This window comes from Eupeodes corollae, chromosome 1 (genome assembly GCF_945859685.1).
Source record: "Eupeodes corollae chromosome 1, idEupCoro1.1, whole genome shotgun sequence".
NCBI lineage: Eukaryota > Metazoa > Arthropoda > Insecta > Diptera > Syrphidae > Eupeodes > Eupeodes corollae.
The window spans coordinates 250624688-250649787 of NC_079147.1; the positions used below are offsets into that span (position 1 = coordinate 250624688).

The 25100-nt window shown below is 33.6% G+C and overlaps 1 protein-coding gene across 1 annotated transcript in view; it reads right to left on the reverse strand.

The window, feature by feature from the left end:
• Window positions 1-10945: 10945 nt before the first annotated feature.
• Window positions 10946-25100, reverse strand: part of LOC129949754 (sodium channel protein Nach) — a 74201-nt gene continuing 60046 nt past the window's right edge. Inside the window, exons 9-10 of the mRNA XM_056061394.1 lie at window positions 11446-11791; window positions 10946-11287 (exon numbers count right to left, since the gene is read on the reverse strand). Of these exons, the coding sequence (XP_055917369.1) occupies window positions 10946-11287; window positions 11446-11791 (688 nt within the window). The remainder of the gene's footprint in view (window positions 11288-11445; window positions 11792-25100) is intronic.

Here is a 25100-nt window from a genome sequence, read left to right on the forward strand (position 1 = left end):
AGAAAAACAATTTGAAAATTTCATTACTTCCGCCATTGAAAGTTCCACCCGAAGAGCTGTTTAAATATTCCTATCAAATTCTTGTCTAATTGTTTCGCTTAAATCCTTCCTATACCTACCTACCTCACTGTATGGCGGTGGCGCTTGTGACAAGGGACAGAAACAACAGTAAGAAAAAAAAAGAATACCAACCAACATTCTAACACTAAAGGGTTAAACGCCTAAGAAACTGTTTCCCGTTATAAGAAAAATTGTTGAAAAGTTAATTCACTCCAAAACCCATTCCAAAATATCTACTTACTTCCCGTCCCCCCATTCCCTTACCCGATATATATATATCAACCCAAAAGAAACACGGCTTGATGGCAATAGTGATGCACAAGAATGAAAAAATCAAAATGAAGCCGAGTCGAGAAAATAAACGAAAACTCTTTTTATTTTTTCTTTAGGGTCTTATTTTATTTTTGTAACCAAAGTCATGTCCTCCAGGGGTTTCGTGGTACAGAATTTACTTTATATTATCTTTAACGTTCCTTCCAAAAGACCCATAATAAATCATCAACTTAAGGGACATGACTTTTCTTATACTTTATACTGCTTCTCAGTGTTCAGGGTTTAGTTATATACCTACATAGAGGAATCAGGAGTTGTAGGGAAGTAAAAGCACAAAAGTGAGTTGAGTTCTGAGTTGTGAGCCTGAGCTTGAGCAGGCAGCAAAAACACACCGTGCTACCTTTATGAATTTATTTTCAAAATTAATGTCCTTCTCCTTGTATAAAAATACTTTCGAGCTAGACAAAAAATAAAATTGTATAGGTACACAGATATAAGTATAGGTATCTACGGAAGAAAAGTTAAAAGACTTGCAAAACTTTCACAAGACACCATCATCATCAGCAGCAGCACTGGGAGTATAGCTGATGTAGACCAAGAAGTTGACGAAGAAAAAAGGGGAGTTGAGAAGGTTGAGAATTAAATTCAAAGGCTTTTTAAATAATTAACACCCTGTGCGGTAAAGCGCGCGGTGACACTGAACCCTAGAAAGCCTTAAGGATATAATATTCTGGGTTATAGGTAGGTGCGAGTAGGTATAGGTTGGTATAGGTTTAGGTGTATGTCATGGTTGTTGTCGGGGTAAGTGACATTATTAAAACGGTTTGGGATTAATTGTATATGTAAATATTACAAATCGTTGCCCTTTTGCAATGCTTTCCCCAAAGGAAACTTCTTCATTAATACATCACGTCTCAGTCTTAAGCCGTTAGCTTTAAAGAAAAGAAATGTTTGAAATGTCTTTTAAAATTCGAATTGAAAGAACTTATTGCAGATACCTATTTGTTCCAATTTTTCGAATTGAAAATGTTCTCTAGAAGCTGAATCGTTTTTAGAGTGATGATTGTGTGAGCGTATATGCACTTTAATAGGAAAGTTATGGCTTTTTCTCGCCAGCCATCCCAAGTACCAATTCTTTTAATAACTAATAACATCTCTATAAAACTAAAAAAAATTGTAGACTACAACTTAATCTCGTTCTATAAGCTTCTGACGTCATACAGCTCAATTTACCGTATTGTTTAAGATTCATGAGAAGTCTCGAGAAATTAACGACTGCTTGGAACGATTCACACGCTAGTGGCATCACCGATCGGTCTTTATTTCTTTTGAAATTAGGAACGACCTGCGGTTGCGGTATTAAGTCATGAGGATTGATTTTATGTTTACAAAAAATGAATAGTTTGGTTAATACAAGATGGCGTAATTTTTCTTAAGAGCGCTTACTTTAAAGATATGACATTCATAATTGACTTCATTACAGTTTTCAATTATTTTGTATGGCACTATGTATGGCACTATGTCAAGTTGAAGTATTAAAAGCTAATATTGAAGCCACAATTGATGCATTACAATTTGAGTTATGGATTTTGGCTGGGATGCGACCCACACTGAACACTTTCTATCCCGTCTGTCGATTTGTCTTGCTTAAAAGTTTGTAGGTTTTCGAGTTGGGTTAAAAAGTTGTCAGTTGAATTATTCTTTTTTATAAAGAAACAGTTTGTTAAATAGATTTTTAGTCGAAAACAAATTTTTAAGAATTTTAGTGGCATTTCTTAAATTTTTATAAACTGGATGAATGAAATTAATTTGAGAGATATCAAGAACCGAAAAATAAATGTTTGGCAAAATTTCGTAATATTTTTTGATTTTTAGATTTTTATAAAGAAACTACTAAATATCGAAAACAATACTTTCTGAGAAAAAAAGTGTGAAGCTATTTGAGCCGAAAGTAAATTTGTACCAAATTTTAGTATTGTTTTTATTTTTTGTAAACTCAAAATCTTACTAAATATTGACAGCAATACTTTTTAAAAGATAAACGTAGTTAAAAGTTAATATCTCAAAGTTTTGAAAAGATACTTGAGTTGAAAATCAATTCTTACCAATTTTATTTTTTGTCAAAAATCTGTCAATTTGATTTTTCTCAAATTTTGTCCGAATGTTGAAAAAAAATGTTTTATAAGATGAAATGAGTTAGAAGCCATAATCTCAAATTTTTGAAAAGATATTTTAGGCGAAATTCAATTTTTACTAACTTTGTTTTTGTAATGTTTTTTGGTTTTTATTTTTTATAAAAAAACTGTGAATGCGATTTTTTTTTCAAAATTTTACAAGATGTTAAAAACGATATTTTTAGTTTCACAAAATTGTTTTGGAGATAAAATCATTTTATATTCGTAAAATTTTTCAGGTGAAAAAAACATTTTTTTTCAAGTCTCTAGCGTTATTGGTTCGTGAGATATTTATGGCTTACCAAAATGTTCACCTTTTTTATAAACTGCTATGGTAAAAATCACCATTTTCTTGAGAGCCCTTTCTGCATCTTTCACAAACTGATAACTTTCCATTCCGTCTGTCGATTAGACTTGCTTGATTAGAAAGTTTGATTTTAAAAAAACAATTTTTTATAAATTTTAATAACATTTCTTAAAAGTTTTTATTTCTTATACAAACAAATGCAAATTGGGTGCATGAAGTATTGAGATATTGATGCCCATAATTTTTAAAATTTAAGGAGATATTTGCGTCAAAAGTGAATTTTGACCAACTTAGTAATGTTTTTTTTTTAGATTTTCTGTAAAAAAAATGTCAATTGGCTTTTTTAAACAATATTTTGGAATGTTAAAACAATAATTCTTTTAAAATAAAACTACTTTGAAGTTATAATCTCAAGTTTTTGGAGAGATATTTAAGTCAAATATTACTTAAGCCTCAATTTCTACCAACTTTTAGTAATGTTTTATTTCGTTTTTCATTTTTTGTAAAAAACAACAGTCGATTCGATTTTTTTTCAAATTTTAATGAATAAACAACATTTTGTTAAAGATAAAATTAGTTTGAAGCCAATATCTCTAATGTTCGGAAAGATATTTGAGTCGAAAATTAACTTGAATAATATTTTGTTAGATTTTTATTTTTTATAAAAAAAACTAAAAATTCGATTTTTTTTTCAAAATTTTACCAGATGTTCAAAACGTTATTTATCGTTGCACAAAGTTTTTTTGTAGTTAAAATCATTTTCAATTAGTAAAATTTTGAGGTGACAAGTATTTTTTTTTTTAATTTTTTTTTTTATTTATAAAGTTGTTAATTGGATTTTTTCCCAAAAAAAAATATTTATTTTGTGTCACGGTACAATGTAAAATTTAAGTCAAGTCTCTAACGTTACTGGTTCATGAAATATTTAGAGTAACCAAAATGTTCACCTTTTTTTGAGAGTCTTTTGTGTATCTTTCTGCATTATTATCTGTGTAACAAAATTTATTACAAGTCGATATCTCTACTGGTTCTTGAGCTTTGGATGATATAAAAAACTTCGCGAAAAAAAATTTAAAAAAATTAAAAAAAATGCATATGGTTTCTAGGGACCTTGAAACGTCGAGAAATGTCAAAATTTTCAATTCGAGAAATTGGACCGATTACAATAACTTCCTATTGAAAGTAAAAAAAAAAAAAACACCAACTGATAACTTCTCATGCTTTTGTCTATCGACAGTTCTGAAATTTAAAAAAAAATATTTATCGCAACATTTTGTTTTAGATGAACATTTTTTGAAGTCTAAATACTTGAGTCGAAACCCAGTTTGTATTTTCTATTTGCCCTTGAAAGTTTTTCTTCATACGATAAAATAACTGATTTCAACATCTGTTTTTGCTTTCGAGATATTTTGGTCGAAGGCCAATTTAACCATTTTACTAACAACATCTTATAGGATTTTCCTAAGAAAATAACCTCATGTTAAAACAATATTTTGAATATATGAAATAATTTTGAAGTTAAATCACTCATTTATACTTTAGATATTCGAGTTTTGTGTAGAATATTTTTTATGCGATGAGGCTTAATGCATACAAATAAAATAAATGTAAGGTGTGGATTTTGAACTGGAGACGTCCGTCGTTAGTCTGTATTTCTTCGAAAATGGGGCTGTCTAGCAAATCACCAGCTTATTGTGTCCATATTGACAGAAAGACGGGTAGTTTTATTGGGGCGTTTTTGAGTATAATTAATATAAGGATTAAAAGTTTCCTGAGTGCAGGTATTTACTCTAAGGTATAAAAAGATGAAACATTAGACTAAACTAATCATTTAGAATTTAAACGAGCGTTCGAGCAGTTGCTTTTATTTTTCAAAAAAATTTAAACGAATATTTGGAATGAGGTTTCGTTCGAACTTTTTGTCAATGCTACCACTTGTAAGAGATGGAATCAACGGTGGCGTTTACAGTTCCAGTAAGGTTGAACTACTTAGTGAAAACCTTCCAGGGCTTCTTCGACAAATTCAGAGCCCAGGCCTGTAAGGAGCGGTTTATCCGCAAACTGAAAAACTATGATATATACTACGGCGACTGCTACCAAGACAAAGACAGCGTCTATTTGGGTGTGAATTTCTTGTTGGAACTAAACTCAGGCAAAAAGTCTTGAGTTTCAACAGTGTGAGCGAGCGCATCACGACAATCCGCATCAAAGCTAAATTCGCCAACATAAGCCTAATATGCGATCATGCCCCAACAGAGGAGAAAGATGAAGACACCAAAGACATATTCTTCAAGCTCTTGGACAAGACATATGAGCAGTGCCCTGGCTATGACATTAAAATTGTCTTAGAAGATTTTAAAGCCAAGCTAGGAAGAGAAGACATCTTCGGTGGCACAATCGGGAGATACAGCCTGCATGACACCACCTCCGACAACGGATTCAGGCTGATCGATTTCGCTTCGCGGCAAGACGTTCTGGTAGCTAGTTCGCAGTTCACACAACTAAATATCCACAAGGGATCATTTAAATCTACTGACCAATCAACCGTGAACCAGATTGACCACATTGCGATCGACGCACGACACTTCTCCAGTATACTGGATATCCGAACATTCCGAGAGGCCAACATTGACTCGGACCACTACCTCGTTGTAGCCAAGGTACGTCTACGGATATCCCGACCATCGCAAAAGACTGCCATGTCCTTTTCCGATCGAGTCTCTAATAACCTCTTAAGGAGTCCTATGTAGCGAATCAATAGGCATACAAAACCGCGCTGCGCAAAAGGACTAGAGATGCTCTCGAGCTCTACGAGCAGAAGAAGAGAGAGGAACACCGACTTCTTAGATGGAAAAAAAGAGAGCATGAGAAGCGCGCGATCGAGGAGATACAGGGATGTCACAACAGGGATGAGGTTCGTAAATTTTACCAAAAGGCAAAAACAAACTACCAAGGGTACCAGCCACGAACTGAATCCTGTAAAGACGATCAGGGGAACATCGTAGTAGAACCGCAGTCCATGCTGAGAATATGGAAATATCACTTCTCCAAATTATATAACGGAGATGACGAACCGAATTCCGCCTACCCAACCTTGACGAAGTGAAGATAGCTATATCTAAACTTAAGTCAGCTGCTGGAGCTGACGGCATCGCTGCCGAACTATTCAAAGCAGCAGGCGATGACTTGGTACGGAGCATGCACCAACTCATCTGCAAAATATGGTCGGAAGAAAGCATGCCCGATGAGTGGAATCTCAGCATAGTGTGCCCGATACATAAGAGAGGAGACCCTGTAAACTGCGCCACCTACAGAGGCATCAGTCTCCTTAACATTGCGTATAAGATCCTCTCAGCCATATTATGTGAACGTCTGAAGACATTCGTCAACAACCTGATTGGTCCTTATAAGCGTGGCTTCAGACCAGGAAAGTCCACTATCGACCAAATATTCACACTACGACAGATCTTGGAAAAAACCCAGGAACTTCAGATCGATACCCACCATCTCTTTATCGATTTTAAAGCCGCGTATGACAGCGTCCATAGGGAAGAGCTATGTCTGGTTTTAGCATCCCTGTCAAACTTATCCGTTTGTGCAGAATGACGATGACGATGCTCTATCAAGTTTGGAAAAGATCTTACCGATGCATTTTAGACAAGGCGATGCACTGTCATGCGACTTCTTCAACATCGTTCTTGAAAGAATTGTGCAAAACTCAACCGTCAACACTAGAGGCACAATCTTCCAAAGGTCCATCCAATAATAATTGAAAGATCAAAGCGTGATGTCAGTGGAGCATTTTTTAGCATTGCGACGGAAGCGAAGAAGATAGGTTTAGTGGTCAATGAGGGTAAGACCAAGCATATGCTGTCATCAAAAAAGGACACTGAACAACGACGTCTTGGACTAAACGTCACCATGGACAGCTATAACTATGAGGTAGTTAAGGACTTTGTCTACCTACCAGACAACGACACCAGCGCTGAAATCAAATGAAGAACAACTCTTGCAAATCGCTGCTTCTTTGGACTTAGAAGGCAATTGAGAAGTAAAGTCCTCTCTCGAGCATCTAAAATCACCATCTATAAGACACTCATCATTCCGGTTCTCATTTATGGCACTGAGACCTGGACCCTGTCAAAGAAAGATGAGAGCGTCTTAGGATGTTTCGAGAGAAAAATTCTTCAGATGATTTTTGGTCCCGTACGCATAGATGGAGAATGGAGGAGAAGATATAACGACGAACTGTACGGGCTGTACAGCGACACTGACCTAGTTAGCAGAATTAAAGTCCAACGGCTTATATGGCTAGGTCATGTAGAGCGGATGGACATCAACGCTCGAACCGGAAGGCTTTCGAATTCAATCCCGAGGGACGGTGCAGTAGAGGAAGACCCTGACGCAGGTGGCGCACCCAGGTGGAAGAGGACCTCAACCAACTTGGCGTGTGAAACTGGAGACAGCTAGTTTGAACTAAGCTGGCTGAAGTCGCATGTTGGTTGGGGCCCAGGTCCGCCCCGGACTGTAGCGCCACCTTAAGTAAGTAAGCAAGCACTTGTAATGAGTTTATATCTGCCGTATAAAGTGAGTACCAACTACCAAAATATGTCTTAGAGACATAAATACCACAGTCAATAATATTAAAAGTCAAATAGCAGATATTCAACCAACAATACTAAACTTAATGAAGAAACAACTATAACTATGAATCACGAGTTCATTTTAACTATGATAGACGGAAAAGTATTAAATGAATTAACGGAAACAAAGTTTACTTCAATAAAGATGAATCAATTGAGGACGAACATAATTTTGGTGTATCGAATCTCTCCACTTCAATCTTGAGTCATTAAATTGAATTCTCCTTCGATGGGACCAGGGAGGAAGAAGTAGGAGAAAATAAGAGATCCAAACGCAAGAGTTTGGAAACACTTATAACGGAAACACTGCAAGAAGATCTTTTAAATAATTAGATGCAACCGCTCGAATAACTGGATTTAATGGAGAAGTTATAATGAGGCTTAAAATAATATTGAACGTTTCGAATTGCAGAGAAATAGTGAATGCAGTTAGGATTGGGGAGTATACTAAGAAAACGGTAGAGCTATTAAAACAAAAGTATATCGAAAAACTTCTCACACCTACTCTACACAAAATATTGGTTCATAGTCAAAATAGCATTGAATTTCAATCACTACCACTTGGAGAACTGTCAGAAGTAGCCCAGGAGTTCAAAAATAAAGACTACAAGAAATATCGATACCAGAATTTGTTTAAAGTTTCAATGATTATAAGGACCTTTTTAACATGCTTCTAACCTCTTTCGATCCACTTATTTTTTCCTTAAAGCATGTGAGAAACCAAAAAGATCTGAAAGAACGATACTCTCCAGAAATGATGAGTTTATTACACATTTCCACAGACTTAGATTATTAATTTCTTTTGTCTTTATTTCTTTTTCCTCTGTTTGAGGTTTGATTTATCACCAAATGCCTTAAAATTAAAAAAAAAATACTTTTTTCATGTTTTTCTTTTTGCTCTACTGTTTCAATTCACTCAGATTAATTTTAAAATTAATTTTGACGATTGCATATTAAAATACTGCTATGTTTATCACTTTTGTTAAAACTTTTTACATATTTAAACACAAATTTCTGAAACACTTTGTAAACAGTTTTTTTAAAGTCACAATTTGTATAGCCTTGGAAATTTCCTTCAAGATACAAAAAATTTAAGCAATATCTCTATTCGTTTAGGAGATATGATTTTTGCAGGTTTTTAACAAAGAAATTAAAAATTGCAAAAGTTTTACTAAACATTCTTAAAATTTTGTTACTAACTCAAATATCCTAAATGATTATGTTTTGAAATTTTTGTTAACATTTCGTTATTGAAAAACAAATGTTTATTTATTTTTTCTAAATTATTTAAACGCCTGTGTATTATTACGCCAGAATACAGCAATAACTTAAATGATTAACAAAATACTTTTCAAAGTTCTTAAAATGACAATTTTAATTTAGAAAAACTATTGTTACAAATTGGAGAACCATTAATCTAATTGTGTTTGTTTTACGTTATAAAATCTTAATTTAATATTTCAACAGAATAGAAATTGAACAAATTTTAAGTCAACTTCATTTCTACCATATGTATATCATATTATTGCCACTTCAGTAATTATTACATTGTTGGAAATATATGCAAGTTTTATATAAGTTGTTATGCATTTTCAGTCTTACATGCTCTACAATGTTATGTACCAACATTGAATGTGATTAAATTATCTTAAGAATGAACATTATTCGAATTATAAAATTTATCCTTTGCCTTTGGCTTGAAAATTGAATATCCTTTTTACTACAACAACTTGACATTTAGATTTTCAATTACTTATCAATGCTCTAAGCCAAATATTCACTTTATCTTCATCTTCCGTCAAGTGGAATATATCTACATTTTACATTCTCCCTCTCGCTTTCTCTCTGTCATCTTCTTATCTAACGCATTTCCTTCAAAAAACCATTCATCCTTATTCTAGTTTAATATAGAAAACAAAATAAAATAAAAAAAGACACATATCCTAGCTTCAAACAGAAGACAGACATATGGAAAATCTTAAACTAAACCGGAAGACAAAGTTGTTCATCTTATACCAGCAGTTTTTACTTTTTTTTCTGTTTCATTTTATTTAACTAAGAAAAATAAATCCTTAAAAGAATCACATCGTCTTCGTCATGGTAAACGGAGAATAAAAGGATTTATGTTATGTATACGTACGTCTCGTATGGTAACAAATATATACGTAAAATATATCATTCGCTTTTATTTCACTTGAAACGTTACATATATTAATACAAAATCTCTATGTGGAAGAAGCTCCAGAGATTTGGAATTTGTGTATAGGAATTGAATTAACATTAATAAAATATTCTATCAGGGATATTGCTGGGTAATAAATTTAATGTTTTCAGTTAAACAAACATTCTATGGAAATGTCAAATTAGCGTAAGGACAATAAGAGAAACAGAAACAGGACATAGTACAAGGGACAAATAGGGTTAGGAGGAATTGGAACTTAAAATCTCATTTGTATTCATCCCCTTGTGTTTTTTTTTGATTTTGTTGCTAAATATTTTGAATTAATAAGAAAAAACAAAAATTACCATACACGAGTTTACACTTTAACATTTAAAAATGACATATTTCACAGAGTTGTAGGTTACTTTTTATCTGAAACTCAAAAAGGAAACAGTTCTAAAGAAAAAACACTCGAGTTCTTATTAATCTTGGATAAGATTTTTTTCCGAGAAATTATATCAACACATACAAACGAATATGACTTCTTAGTAAATTTGTCACACGTCAAACAACTGTGACCTGTATAACGAAGATCATGCATATAATGGTGACATAACTTGACAGTCCTTTACATATGATTTGACATGTGTTTAGAATTGAAGTCCTTAAAGACTGGTTCTGATTATAATTCTTCAATATTCTATCACATTTGAGCTTTTGAGGTTTATGAATCATATATCTATGTACGTAAATAATTAATATTAAAATTACTTTTGCTTTAAAAATTTTGTATCGTATGTTAGAAAAGATGTGATATGAGATGGGGAGAAGAAGAATGCTCTGGGCCATATTCTTCCAAATGCAAGGTGAAAAAAATGAATACATTAAAATTTCAACCCTACGTCCGTCATTGGCACCGTAAACGAGAAAAGGATATTTATAATTTTTAGAACATTTATTTTCATAATAAACTAGCGGACCCAACAGACTTTGTAATGTCAAAAAGATTTTTAATGTGGCAGTTTTTTGTTCCTGCTTAAAATTCTTGGTAATATGGCGTTGTGAATAAAAAATAATTAAATGTAACATACATACATATATATATACTCGTAAGTTTTTAAAAGTAAGAATCGCTTTATTTTTAATCATGTGAATCATAGTTATTAACCAGAAATCAGTGTTATTGTAATTGTAGGGCTTTGTGATATACGATGTTTTTTGTTTAACTACTTGGCGCTTGGACACACAAATCTGCTGGTTTTCCAACACGGGAACAAGCAACATGCAATTGACCATGTGAAAAACATGAGTTTTCTACAACACTTAATTATTGCCCCTGGGACTTGTTTATGGTCATAGCAAAAGCAAGACCCACTGGAAACTGTAGTCGTTTAAGCTCAAATGGCACATCAGTCGGAATCATTGGGATGCGCGGTATGAGAACATCTTCTCCTTTATACTTTCCTTTGAGTTTATCATATTGCTTAATCATTTTCTTTATCGCTAACCATGTACAATTGCAAAGACGTGGTTGGTTGATATTTCGCAACATTAAAACTATTGAATCATCCTTTAGTTGAAGATTATCAGGGGTATAGTTGACTACATCATCTAAATTAGTAGCCGGATCAATTGATTTATTGATATGTATAGTCGACTGTAATTTGTTCTTGAATTTTGAAATTTAATTCCTTTACATCAATGTTTTTTGCAGCCAATATAGCTCGTTTGCTCAACCAATCACGGTTTCTGTAATTTTGAGAAACATCTGGTAACACGTTTTGAATAAGTTCGTTTTTTGATTGCGTTAGCTGACAAAAACTTTACCATTACCAATGTCAATGAGTTGTTTAGAGAATATGTTTCCAGATTGGTCATTTGAAACTCGACACGCGTATTCTTGCTTAAATGAAGCACTTTGACATGTTTCCACAAATGGGAGGACGTAGACGTAGTTAGATTGATTTTATCAGCTGGAGTTGATCGTGAAATCACTGTAAATGTTCGAAAAATATCTACTGCTAATAAAATTATTGCATCACCAAATCTGTCATCATTGCTTCGTAGATCTTTTAAGGTTCTGTCTAAAGAATCCAAAGACTTTGCATGTGCCATCGTACATTCATTCCAAACAATCAATTCACATTGCTGCAAACCTTTGCCATTGTACGAACTTTATACAATAGTAATAAAGCTCAAATTGACTACATTTAAGTTAGAAAGCTTTTGTATGGGAAAAGGAAAAGGGCTATTTTTATGGGTTTTTCGGCAATTATTCCAATTTTTCCCGCCGTAAAAACCACCCCTGAACTTAAACTTATTTAACAAAGACGTGTTTTATTTAATTTCTGACCAACTGTATTCTGAAAACCATTATATCAGTGGCCACAAACCATAACCACTTAAGTCGAGTTATGACGAAAATAAGTTTTGTTCATAATCCTGTTCAAAATATCAAGATCTATTTTCATGGAAACGAGTTGATAAAATGGCAATAGATTAAATTGGAATGAAGTTCAGTGGCTGCGATACACAAACGCAGCAATCATGTGGAATATAAAAATTCTTTGGATAAAAATGAGTAGGAAAGAGAAGCATTTCTCAGGAAAAAGGGATATTATGAGCTTAAAACAATTCATAAGTCCTGACTTTCATTTCTTTTATGATAATCTTAATTTAACAGAACCTGGCAACGCCGATGATGTTTGAACAGTGATGTTAGTCACAAAAATAAAAAAATGCAAACAAAATAAAAAAAATTTAAATATAATTATAATAATCATATTCTTATTTTTCAAAAATTAATTTGTTTTATCTATTGAAATCATAGAACAACTATTTCTTGACACGTAAGTAAAAATATATGAAAAGTAACTTAAAATATGGCTAATTATTGGTAAGGAAAAGAACTTAACTCAACATAGGAAATCATATACCATATTCTCACACAAAGATTATAGACCTAAGTCGATATAAGAAATTGTTCTTCCCTAATATGCCAAAATAGCCTAACTCAACCTAAGCCTTTTGCTTTTTTTCTCCTAAATATGCCACAAAAGCCTAACTCGACCTATGATTTTTTTTTTTCAAGTTAAATAAGCCATAACAGCTTAAGTGTTTTTTTTTTCTTAAGTTGTCTTTTATAAAAATAATTTGATCTTAATTTCTAAAAAAGAGTTAATTTTCATCAATTTTGCATTACATTTTTTTTGAAATTACAATAAATTTTTTGTCAAACACGATCTAAAACTTCAAACTGTTCTGATGAAAAGTATGAAAATTTGACTAAAGCGGTTATGGCTTATGACCACCGATATGTACAGACGCATCTTAAGACAACAAATTTAAGGTTATCTATTTTTCTTCATATCGTATAACATGATTGATTGTATTGAAATAAAATCTCGTTAAGGCTAAGAAAATAAATATAAGCTCAAATGGAGCGACCTAATGCATTCCGCCCTCGAAGACAGAAATTTGGAATACTATTTAAAACAAAATCATAAGCAAGTAATTAAAAATAGGCTGGCGTGCGATCCACACTTAACACACTTAACCATTCCGTCTGTCGATTAGTCTTGCAAAAAAGGTTTGTAGGTTTTCTTGTTTTGTTCGAAAAGATATCAGTTGAATAATCCAAAACATTTAAAAATTGCCAACAGTATTTTGCATACTATGATAAAATAGTTTAATTTCATAATCTATTTTTGTTAACGAGATTTTTAGTCGCCAACCAATTTTTAGTAGAATTTACGTACTTTTTTTTGAAGATTTAATTTTTTTTCTATGAAAAAACCTTACCGTTGGATTTAAAAAAAAAAAATAATGAATGTCGAAAAAATATTTTCTGTGAGATAAAATAAGTTTTAAGCTAATATTGTTATTTTTTGGAAAGATATTATAGTCGGTAGTAAATTGTTACCAAGTTTAAGTATTGTTTTGTATAGGTTTTTATATTTTGTAAAAAAAAAACTGTCAATTCGATTTTTATCAAAATTTTATCGAATGTTTAAAACAATCTCATATATAAAATTCTCCTGTCACAGTGTTAGTTGCCATACTCCTCCGAAACGGCTTAACCAATTTCAATGAAATTTAGCATATACACTCGGTAGGTCTGAGAATAGGTTTTTATCTTTTTTTTATATTCCTACCAGCTGAGCCGACAAACGTTGTTTTGTCATATAAATAATTTCTAGAGAATATTTTGCTACAAAAAAATATTTAACTAATTGTAAGTGTGTAGGGATGTGGCATATAAGTGGGAGAGGTATAGAGCACTGTAAACGCTGACAAAAAAATATTATTCTACGATGTGGTGAGCTTTTTCAGCAATTAATGGTCGACAGGTAAGTAAAGATACAGAGCGAACGATCACGATACTTGCGATTTAATCTAAAAATAGGTGCGTTCGGAAGAATATATTTACCTACAAGACGTTATCATCACCAACGCCATCATACGTAGGCAGTCCACGCCTTTTGCAAGAATATGTCCAGGATGCTCTGATTTACGTTTTATATGAACGGCCGTGTTTACTTATCACGTTCACGTGTTATCCGAAATGATCGGAGATTACATCTTTACTATTGCCTGGCAAAATGCAATACATCGTCATGACATTACAGTACGTGTGTTCAGACAAAAATTGAAGTCTTGATAAATTTCATTACAAAATTACATTTATTCGGTCCAACACGTCCCACATCCAGCAGGATGTATAGCGTTGAATGGTAATAACGGAGATTACGTCATGCTCACATTTTGGTTTGGTTAGTCGATAAAATACGTCCTGCTGAAATCGACAGTTTAATTTCTGCGAAAATTCCAGATCCTTCTACTGATCAAATATTGTTCTATATTGTTACAACAAACATGATTCATGGCCCATGCGGCAATCTGAATCGGTTATCGCCTTGCATGGTAGATGGAAAGTGAACTAAAAGTTTTCCGAAAAATTTCACTAACTATACGATCCCAAATGCTTATCCAAATTATCTTAGAAGAAATCCCGACAATAGCGGACAATCATTTGTTAAAATATTAACAGCGTAGACATTGACATTGATAACCGTTGGGTGTCCCAATATTCGCCTCTGCTGAGTAAAACATTCAATGCTCATATTAATGTTGAGTTCTGCAGTTCAGTGAAGAGAATCAAATATTTGTTCAAGTATGTGAATAAAGGCAGTGACATGGGTGTATTTTGGATTGAAAGTACCAATTTTAATGCTCATCCGGTTAATAAAGATAATGAAAAAACACTTTATCAAATTGGCATGTACGTCAGCTCCAATGAAGCTGTTTGGCGTATCTTTGGTTTCCCAATTCATGAACGGGATCCAGCAGTTACGCATTTCGCCGTCGTTTATTTGACTAGCGAGGCAGCGTTTGATCGTGCTGTTAATCCAACAAAAACTACAGTCACTGAATTTTTTTAATTGTGTAATCTATTCAGAAGTACCACGCTATTTCACATAGGCTGCTAGAACAAAATGGATGCCTCGCAAGCAAGGTATGCCGGTTGATGCATGTCCCGGTTTATTCAAATCAAATACCTTGGGGCCATTATTTTTAGTCAACCCAAGGCAGACTGAGCGCTTCTATATTCTAATGTTATTTGTTAATGTCACCGGTCCATTATCATTTCAAGATAGCAGGGTTCAACTGTACAGCTAAATAAGTTCGCTTACTATTCGCTACAGTGCTGACTACATATTTCCCGGCCTTTCCCACTTATATAGCACATCGTAACACACTTACAATTAGTTCGTTATTTATTTCTAGCAAAATATTCTCTAGAAATTATTAATATGACAAGATAGCGTTTGTTGGGTCAGCTATTATCTATATATATAAAACTGAAATCAAGCAAAAGAGGAAATCTTTGTTACGGTTTGGCTTCGAAAATTCTTATCCAATTGTCACGCAGTTTTTCTTTAAATGAAATAATTATATCACGACGCATGTTTTAGGCATAAATAATGTCCGATAATATAGGTCAATAATTTGCTATACATATGAAATCCAAACATCACTTACTCACTGATCTCACGTTTCGAAAGGAAATATTAATGCCAATTGCAATTTCTGTCGTGCATTCACATAGCCTAAAGAACCGCCAGGTCTCTACTGTTCAGGAGGAAAAGTTTTATTGGCAAAAATTGCTGATCCACCGGAACCATTAAAAAACTATTTTGAATCATTTTCATCTAGATACTAGACATTTTCTTGATATGATTAGAGTTTACAATTCTGCTTTCTAAATGACGTCATTTAGTGGTAATGAGTCTTGGATATTTTATGCCTACAGTTCAGTTGTGCTTAAAGTTCAGGGTCAAGTCTATAATTTAGCTGGATCACTTTCACCAAACAACTCTGACGAACCGAAATGTTTTCAAATATATATTCTTTCAGGCCCATCAACAAACTTAACTTTCTATTGATAATTTGACTGATCAAGATAATGCTATTGATATTCCAATTGAATGTTTGAATTCTTTGATTACATCAAGACTTCCTCCGCATAAACTGGACTTGAAAATTGGGGCTCAAATAATACTTATGAAGAATTTTAATGCACTTAAATTATGCAATGGTACTTGGTTACGGATAGTAACTATGCAGAGGAACGTGATTGAAGCTAAAATTCTTTCCGGCTCAGCCCAAGGTCAAGTCGTTTTCATTCCCAGGATACCGATGATTACTAACGAATATATATTTGACTCAAAAATCAATTAAACCAACTTTTAGTATTGTTTTGTAGGAAAAATGAAAATTCGATTTTTCTCAAAATTGTACCGAATGTTGAAAACAATATTTCTAATAAGATAAAACTAGTTTGAAGCCATAGTTTCTTCTCGAATTAAGGGACGTACACGCGCACGCACAGACATCTTTCTAAAAATCTTTTATTTCGACTCTTCGGAACGTGAAACGTCGAGAAATGTCAACATATTTCATTAAACAAATCGGACCGATTGCAATAAAAATTTTAAAAAGTAATATTTTATCTCAGACGATTTATATCCGAATTCCAGTTTTCTTAAAATAATTATTAAATATGCTAGAATTTAAGAGAACATCTTTCTATTATACCATAAAACCAATATATGGGTAAATACAATGACGTGTCCATATTAAAAGTAAGAAATATTAAAATTCTTATTTTTTAAAATGTAAACAAGTTACATTCAAAAAATATCGGATATGAAATCTTTGTTCTATAATGGACGTAAATATTTTAAATAAAACTTGGAATAAATAAGACAAGAAGCTTTAAAAGCAGCAAATTCGAAAAGACGAGAACTTGTTATCTAATGCACACGTAAACAAAAAAAATAAATAATGCTTCATAAATGGAATAAAAGGGATACAAAGTAAGAATGGCTTCTATATTATCACATTTCAATTATTAATAAGTTTTTATTTAAAAAAAATCTGCATTCTCAACTTTTAATCGAACTGATGCAAATTAAATTCTTATCTATTATTCTCTCATGATTATCCAAATGTTTTATAAAAACAAAGAGCCCCCACTATGAAGGGAAAAAATCATCTACCCAATTTGTATTTTATTTATTCTTTTCCATCTACAGATTGCATTATGTGATGTTTCCCTGAACATTGAACACTCTCATTGCCTTGCCCCCACCTATAACAATCCATTAGTTTCATTTCTCAAAAAAATAAAAACATTAAAAAAGAAAGGAAGCTAAGAGCAGCTATAGAAAACTGTATACAAAAACCCAATGATCCATGTTATTCATAATTTTGCCTGCACAAATAGACCAACCATCATCATATCCCTCCGTGCCCGTTTTCCAAACACTTCTTCTATCACTTAAATTTACAAAAGTGAACTTTACATTCAATCGGCCATCAGAATCCAGGGATGAGAAAACAAGGACGACAACGAGAATGAAGACGGGAAGGACTACCCTAACTCTTCTGGAGAATGAGATGAGAAGCGTACTTTGCCAATACACTCTTGTTCTTGTTCACTTCACTTCATTTCATTTCACTTCACTCAACTCCACTCAGAGAGAAGGAACACAAGAATAAATAAATACAAAATCTTAAGCAGATACACAGGACTCGGTATCTTACAAGAATTGGATAGGAACAAAAAGTGCAGATACACAATATTAAATATTTGTTAAGTAATATTGAAAACGATGAAAGATTGATGCCTCTGTGTTTTCTTTGCATTCCTCCTGTTTTTTTAGTGTATTCCTTTTTTCGCTGTTGTTCTTGTCTCTTCTATACCACTTCAACTCCACCCAGCATCACAAGCTCAACACCCAACACAAACTCTAGAGTCATCCATCTATCGACTGCGAGTTAGAAGGACTATCGCATCAGGAGCAGGAAAAAAGGATCATCACTAAAACGAGGAAAAGTAACATGGTAACAAAGGAAATTTATTATCGCCAATCCATCCTCGAATAAAATGAAAGATATGCCGAAGGATGAAGGATGCAAAGGATGCGAAGGAGTAAAACAACACTGGATGGAGAGGTGATGGCTTGGCTGTGCTGATGTTATTGTTTGTGTGTGTTATAAGAAAAAAAACCGAATACCAATGTAAACATCTTAGTCATTCGGTTTGTCATTTGCCTTTGCCTTTTTACCTTCCTCCCTCCTGGGATGCTCCTTGTCAAACAAAATTGGGCGGATAAAAGCCAAACAAAACCCAAATAACAAGGAAGAAAATAGAAGACTAACAAACGAAATTTCTATTCGCAAATAAAAATAAATATATAACAACAAAAAAATGGTACAGCGACGCGAAGGGGTAAGAAAAAAAAATGTTTTATTGTCTTTTTGGTAATGTGTATGTCCTTCAAACCCTTCGTTTCGTTATAGCCTTTTTGAGATCGTTTTGAGGAGTTTAATATATCAACATACGAGTAAGTATGTGCACTTTTTATGGGGAAATCATTTTTAGTATAATCCCAAATCCCAGCATTTAAAAGCAGTTTTGATTTAAATAGGCTGTGGGTATAGGATATGGGCAGGAAAATGGGCATTGTCAAGGGAAGATTGATTAAATCAATGGAAATGCAAATTGTTCCTTTTTTTAAAATAAGATTTGATCCTTATGACTAAGCCTTAACTCAATAAATTCTGAGTTATTCCTGTAGAAAAAATAAAATCATACATTTTTGTCTTTTTGAAAAGGGAATTCAAAAACCCTATACTTTTAATCATTGAAAGGCGTTCTATAGATTAGTTGAATTTTTGTTCACTGCATAATTTTCTTAGAAGATTTTGGGTTTTTTTTAGATTTAATTTGAAATATTATGGCATTATTAAAATAGAGCCTGTGATGTGATCAACGCTGATTACTCCTCATTTTTTCCTCAAACTTGCATTAATATTAATCTAAAATTGAATCTTAAGGAAATAAACCTATCAAGATATTCCATACCAACCAGTTAACTAAGAAGTACCTTTGTAAGGACTTGAAGAAAATTACTTAGATCGAACAATAATTTCCTAATGTTTATGATAAAATAAGTTTTAGGTGAAAATATTTCCTTCTTGTCAAGACATTTGAGTTGAAAATCATTTTTTAATAATTTTCAATTGTATTTTTTTTGGTTTTCATTTATTGTAAGAGATATATTACTAGTTTACTTACTTTACAACAACTGATCTGCAGTCTTCCTCTACTGCACTGTCCAGTGGGTATGGATTCGAAGATTTTCTGGGCCGGAACATTGGTTTCCATGAGCTCGACGTGACCCAGCCATCTCAGTCGTTGGGCTTTGATCATTTTGGTTAAGTCTACGTCACTGCACGGGATCGTAGATCAGACTAAGAACTTTTCTCTCAAAACGACCCCATTTGTTATAGTTCATGCTTCTGCAACGTATTTTTGGGACGGGGATGGTAAGAATTGTAGATAGCACATTTTGGTTGCTCGGAGAGGGTCTTGCAACTCAATTGCTTTCTTAACCCAAAGAAACAGCGGTAAGTAAGAGTAATTCTTCATTTGATCTGGTGTTGTTTTCTGCGTTCATAGTGGAGCATAGTTCGACAAGGTTCTTCACCACTTTAAAGTTACGTCCGTCGATGTAGACGTTTTGACCGAGACCATTTTTGCCGTCTCTGTCTCAATACTCACAAAAGCCCAGTTAAAATCAATGAACATTGGTGGGTAGGCAGCTAAAAGGTAGAAGACGGACATAGTATACTGTTTATCCCGTTCGACAGCGTTCCTGTGTGACTTGATATAAAACGTCAATCACTATAAACGAGGTATAACAAAAAAGAATCAGACTTTTAATAACAAAACGCGCATCTTGAACAGCTGAGTAATTTTTTCTATGAATTAATGGTTGGAAATTTAAGTTATGAAATAAATTTAAGTTCAATTAACAATGCTGAGACCAAGACGATCGAATATTTCCCGACAAAACCGTAACACAGGAAGGATACGAAACACTGCAAATTAAAGGACTGAAGAAGAACAAGAAATAGCACGTAAACAGCGCAGCGTTAGTATGGGTCGACTTCGTGCTTCTGAATCACAAGGGTAAAGTGAGGCAGCCCATAAACGGCTCGGTTGGGGATGCAAAATCGTCGAACAAACAACAGAGGTCAACAAATAAATAATTTGCAACGCAGAACAAGAAATATAATACGTGCTGATTTGAATCGAGCAGCGTTAATAATTCCAACAATATTTACAGCTTGCATCCTAGCGTTTACATTGCCTTCGTTGACTTCGCCACCTGAGCTATTGTATTCACTGCTTTGTGGCGAAACAAATGAAACGTGCATTAGAAGCACTTAACCGAACATTAAAAGATTTACGCCAGGACTAAAAGATGTTTTGGAGGAGCAGTGCATTTACTGTCTGGCGATTTCCGCCAAAAATTCCAAGATCTACGGCTGCACACGAAATAAACGCTTGATTCAAATTGTCGAATCTATGGCGCTATATGAAGAAACTGCAGCTAACACCGAACATGAGAGTTGCATTGCTTAATGATACATCTGCAGAAGATTTCTCTGAGCAATTGATGACTATCAGCAATCGTCAAGTACCTGTCGAGGAATCGAGCGGATTGATTTCATTTCGAAATTATTTCTATAGTTTTGTCTCGTCAAAGGACGAACTTATTAACGATGTATTTCCAAACATTATTTCTAACTAGAAAAATAATTTATGGTTGGAAGAATGCATTAATTAAAATCTATCGATTGCGTCATATTGAATTTTTAACCTCCTTGGATGTGCTGGCTTATCACCGCACAATTTACGCCTAAAGGTTGGCTCGTTAGTCACAGGCTTCGAAACATAACAAACCAAAACTGTGTAGCACTGCGAGTTTGGTGGTTAAAAAATTGATGAACAATGCAATTTACGCGACGATACTGAAAGGAAAATTCAAAGGTGATGAAGTTCTTATTCCGAGTATCCCGATGATCCCAACCAGCACGCCGTTTGAATTTAAAAGACTTTTAATTCCCGATCCGTCTTGAATTTGGAATTACCATCAACAAATCACAAGGCCAATTCTATAATGTTTGTGGTTTGAATCTCAAACATCCATGTTTTTCCCATAATAAATTATAAGAAGAGAACCCGTGGCATGATGGTTAGTGCGTTGGACTGTCATGCCAGAGGTCTTGGCTTCAATCGCTTCCTGTGCCATCATAGATTTTTTCACAGGTACTGTCTATTGCAAGGAATTGACAAATTTTAAAAGAATAATTCTTGCCATGAAACATGCTTTCTCAAATTGGCCGTTCGGATTCGGCTTAGAACTGTAGGTCGACTCCATCCCAGTACTCGCACACAGGAATGGTTGAGAGTTGTAAGTCTCTAGGCCCTAGTTTCCAACGGACTCTGGCCCCACCCAATTTATTTTTAACTTCCCATATGAAGTTATTATAATGGGTCCGATTTGTCAAATTGAAAATTTTTAAATTTCTGAACGTTTCAAGGTCCCTAGAGTCGAAATAAAAGATTTTTAGAAAGATGTCTGTGCGTGCGTGTGTACGTACGTTCGTACGTCCGTACGTTCGCGACGTTTTTTTCGTCGTCCATACCTCAAGAACCAGAAGAGATATCGATTTCAATTAAATTTTTTTATACAGATAAAAAGGGTGGTGGGTTGTTTTTTACCATCGCAGTTTGAAAAAAAGATGAACATTTTGGTTAACCCTAAATAACTTACGAACCAAAAACGCTAGAGTCTTGAATTAAATTTTAAATAATATATTGTGACATAATATCAAAGCAATATATTTTTTGAAAAAAATCTATTTAACGGTTTTTTATAAATCAAAAAAACTGAAAAAAAAATTTGTCACCTCCAAAATTTTACGACTAAAATATGATTTCATCTCCAAAACAATGTTGTCCAACGAAGAATAATGTTTTTGACATCTGATAAAATTTTGAGAAAAATCGAATTGACATTTTTTTATAAAATGTAAAAATAAAAAAAATTATTACTCAAAGTTGGTAAAAATTGATTATCTATTCAAATATCTTTTCAAAAACATGCAATTTAGGCTTCAAATTTATTATATCTTATAAGAAATATTGTTTTCAACATTCTGAAAAATGTTGAGAAAAATCCAATTGACAGTTTTTTTAACAAAAAATAAAAACCTAAAAAAAATAATAAAAGTTCGTAAAAATTTACTTTCGACTCAAATATCTTTTCAAAAATTAAAAATATTGCCTTCAAATTTTTTTTATTTCACAGAAAATATTGTTTTCGATATTCAGTAATTTTTATATAAAAATCCAACAATCCATTTTTCCATAAAAAATAAAATCTACAAAAAATAGTACGCAAATTTAGTAAAAATTGATACGAGTACATATAGACAAGCTTTTAAGCAAGAGAAATCGACAGACGGGATGGGATGTTATCAGTGTGGGTCACATCCCAGTCTCTCTTTTGATTTCAATTTGATGCTCAGTCCGACTCCATCCAAAGAATTGTTGCCCATTATCACCATACTGAAATCTTCATTGCGAGCGATTGCAATGTACACAAGCCAAGGAAAACCTGATTGAATTTTTCAGGAACTTTAACTGGTCATTATGCTTCCTCGATAGTGACGTGGATTCCGGCACAGATATGGTTACAAATTTAAAACTTTGTGGAATGAAACATTTTATCCCGAACTCATGGTTTGATTTGAGCTGTAAAGAGGTTATTAGATTTAGAGATGTAAGTTTCCGGATTTATAAAGCCAACCCCACTGAGAAAAACCGGAATAAGTTCAAACAAGCTAGAAAGACCTGTAACATTCATATTCGACGTACCAAATTTTTGCATGACCAGAAATTAAGGCACAAAATACTACAATGTCCCAAAGCTAGTAAAAACTTCTGGTCATTTGTAAAAAACGTACGAAACACCCCATCATCCTCGTGTTAATTCGACGCTACCTGAGAGTGTCATGACCATGAGTCCTCGTGTTCTTGAGAGCGTAAACGATTTTATGGGATAAATCTTCTTTCGCACACGTACAGTTGCAAGAGTACTGAAAGACCTAGACATACACGAAACCGCTGGCCCGGATAGTAATCCCGCTATTATTCTGAAGAGGTGTTCTTCAACGCTGTCAATACATCTTCGTAAGCTTTTCCATCTTTCCTCCTCTGCAGGTCTCTTTACGAGCGAATGGAAAACAGCACTTGTACAGCCTATCTCCAAAAAAATCGAATCCTCCTCCCCTCTAACTACCGTCCGTCCAATAGCACTCACGTCCCTTCTTTCCAAAGTCATGGAAACGCTGATTAATTCAGCTTAAGAAATATCTCGAAGAACGGAAGCTTCTTAATGACCGGCAGTATGGCTTTTGTAGCAATAGGTCCACTGGTGATCACATAGTTTATCTCACGGAGCAGTGGAACAAATCTAGTAGGATAATTGCACTTGATATTTCAAAGGCATTTCATAGAGTTTGAAACCAAGCTCTCTTATCGAAAATGCGTGCTTTTGGTTTTGATGAATCTCTTCTTCGTTGGATTCGAAATTACCTTTCTTACCATTCAATACAAGTTGTATTTGACGGATTCAAAGTCTGAAATTCATAAAATAAATGGTGGTGTTCCCCAGGGCTCCGTTTTGTATCCGATTCTCTTCCTTTTTCGAATATAAATCCCATATTTGGTCAAGTGCCCCTAAAACAAGTTTGAATATTTTGGACAGGATCCAAAAAAGAGTTTTGAAAATGATAGGCAATAGTCGATATCCGAAATAGTTACGTAACTCAAACACCGCCGCCATGTTTCTTGCCTTTCATTGTTCTACCGATTTTTTTATAAACAGTGTTCTGTCGAATTAGCCAGTTGCATTTCTTCCCTTAAACAATTCAGCAGTAATACTCGTACTTCTAGGAATGCTCATCAGTTTACCCTTGAACTCAGTTTTGGTCGTACTGTCAAATATAGAGATTTTTTTACCGCAAATCAAGAATTTGAAATGCTTTGTCCAACTCTGCTTTTCCCTATCATTTTACTATTAAAAACTTTAAGACCAATGTTCATCGGTATCTCCATTTTCCTCCTTTCTATTTTCGTAAAGCTCGCACTATGTTTAAACTTTAAACATGATAAGGGTATTAATAGCCCCTTGAGTGCTTGTCAACTATAAAAAAAAGAATGATACCTGGCTATGACAGAATCACCATTTTTCTAGTAAGTTTGAAGAATTTGTGTGCGTTCTGCGATAATTAAGTGATTCTCGTAAATTTCAGACTTTCAACTGAGAAAAAAAAACGGTTTAAGAACTTAGTTTGACAGGTGTCGAATTCCAGGCCTATAGTTTTGAAACCTTAAAATGGATAACGCTTTATTTACAAAATGTTCATTGAAAATATGAGTTATCATTAAAAGGCTCTGTCCTTAATGTCCTACCTTCAGTGTAACATTGACATAAACCAGAGTTTGAATCAATACATTTGATAAGTTAGTTTTGTTGCAGAAAAGAGTCACCAGGGCATCGTTCTCTTCAAGGTGTATTGCGACCAAATTTAACAAACATTTAAATGAAATGTAGTACACAATTATAATTTCCTTAAACGCTTAAGTTTTATCGATTTCCAAACCCTTAAGCAGACATTCGAGGTGTCCTTAAATAAAATTAAATTTAACCTTCAAAAAAACAAAAGCCTAAATGCTAAGCCATTTATGAATCCCTTTCAGCCAGACATAACTATACTACATAAAGCAAGCTTTATAATAGTCGTTTATGATGTCCTTTCGTTAAACAAGAAGTCTTCTAATCCAATCACTTAAACTACCTACATATACATTTTTATCATAATTTATTCTCAATGAAAATATCCTTTTACCAATTGGCCGTCATAACTTTTATATAACTTCAATGCGAATAAAGGAGTCTTTATAGAGGTACTTTCATACCGGGTATGGATCATAAACACATTTTCATTGAGGTCATTAAAATATTTATAGTGTTTCTTCGTCAATGACTGTGGCG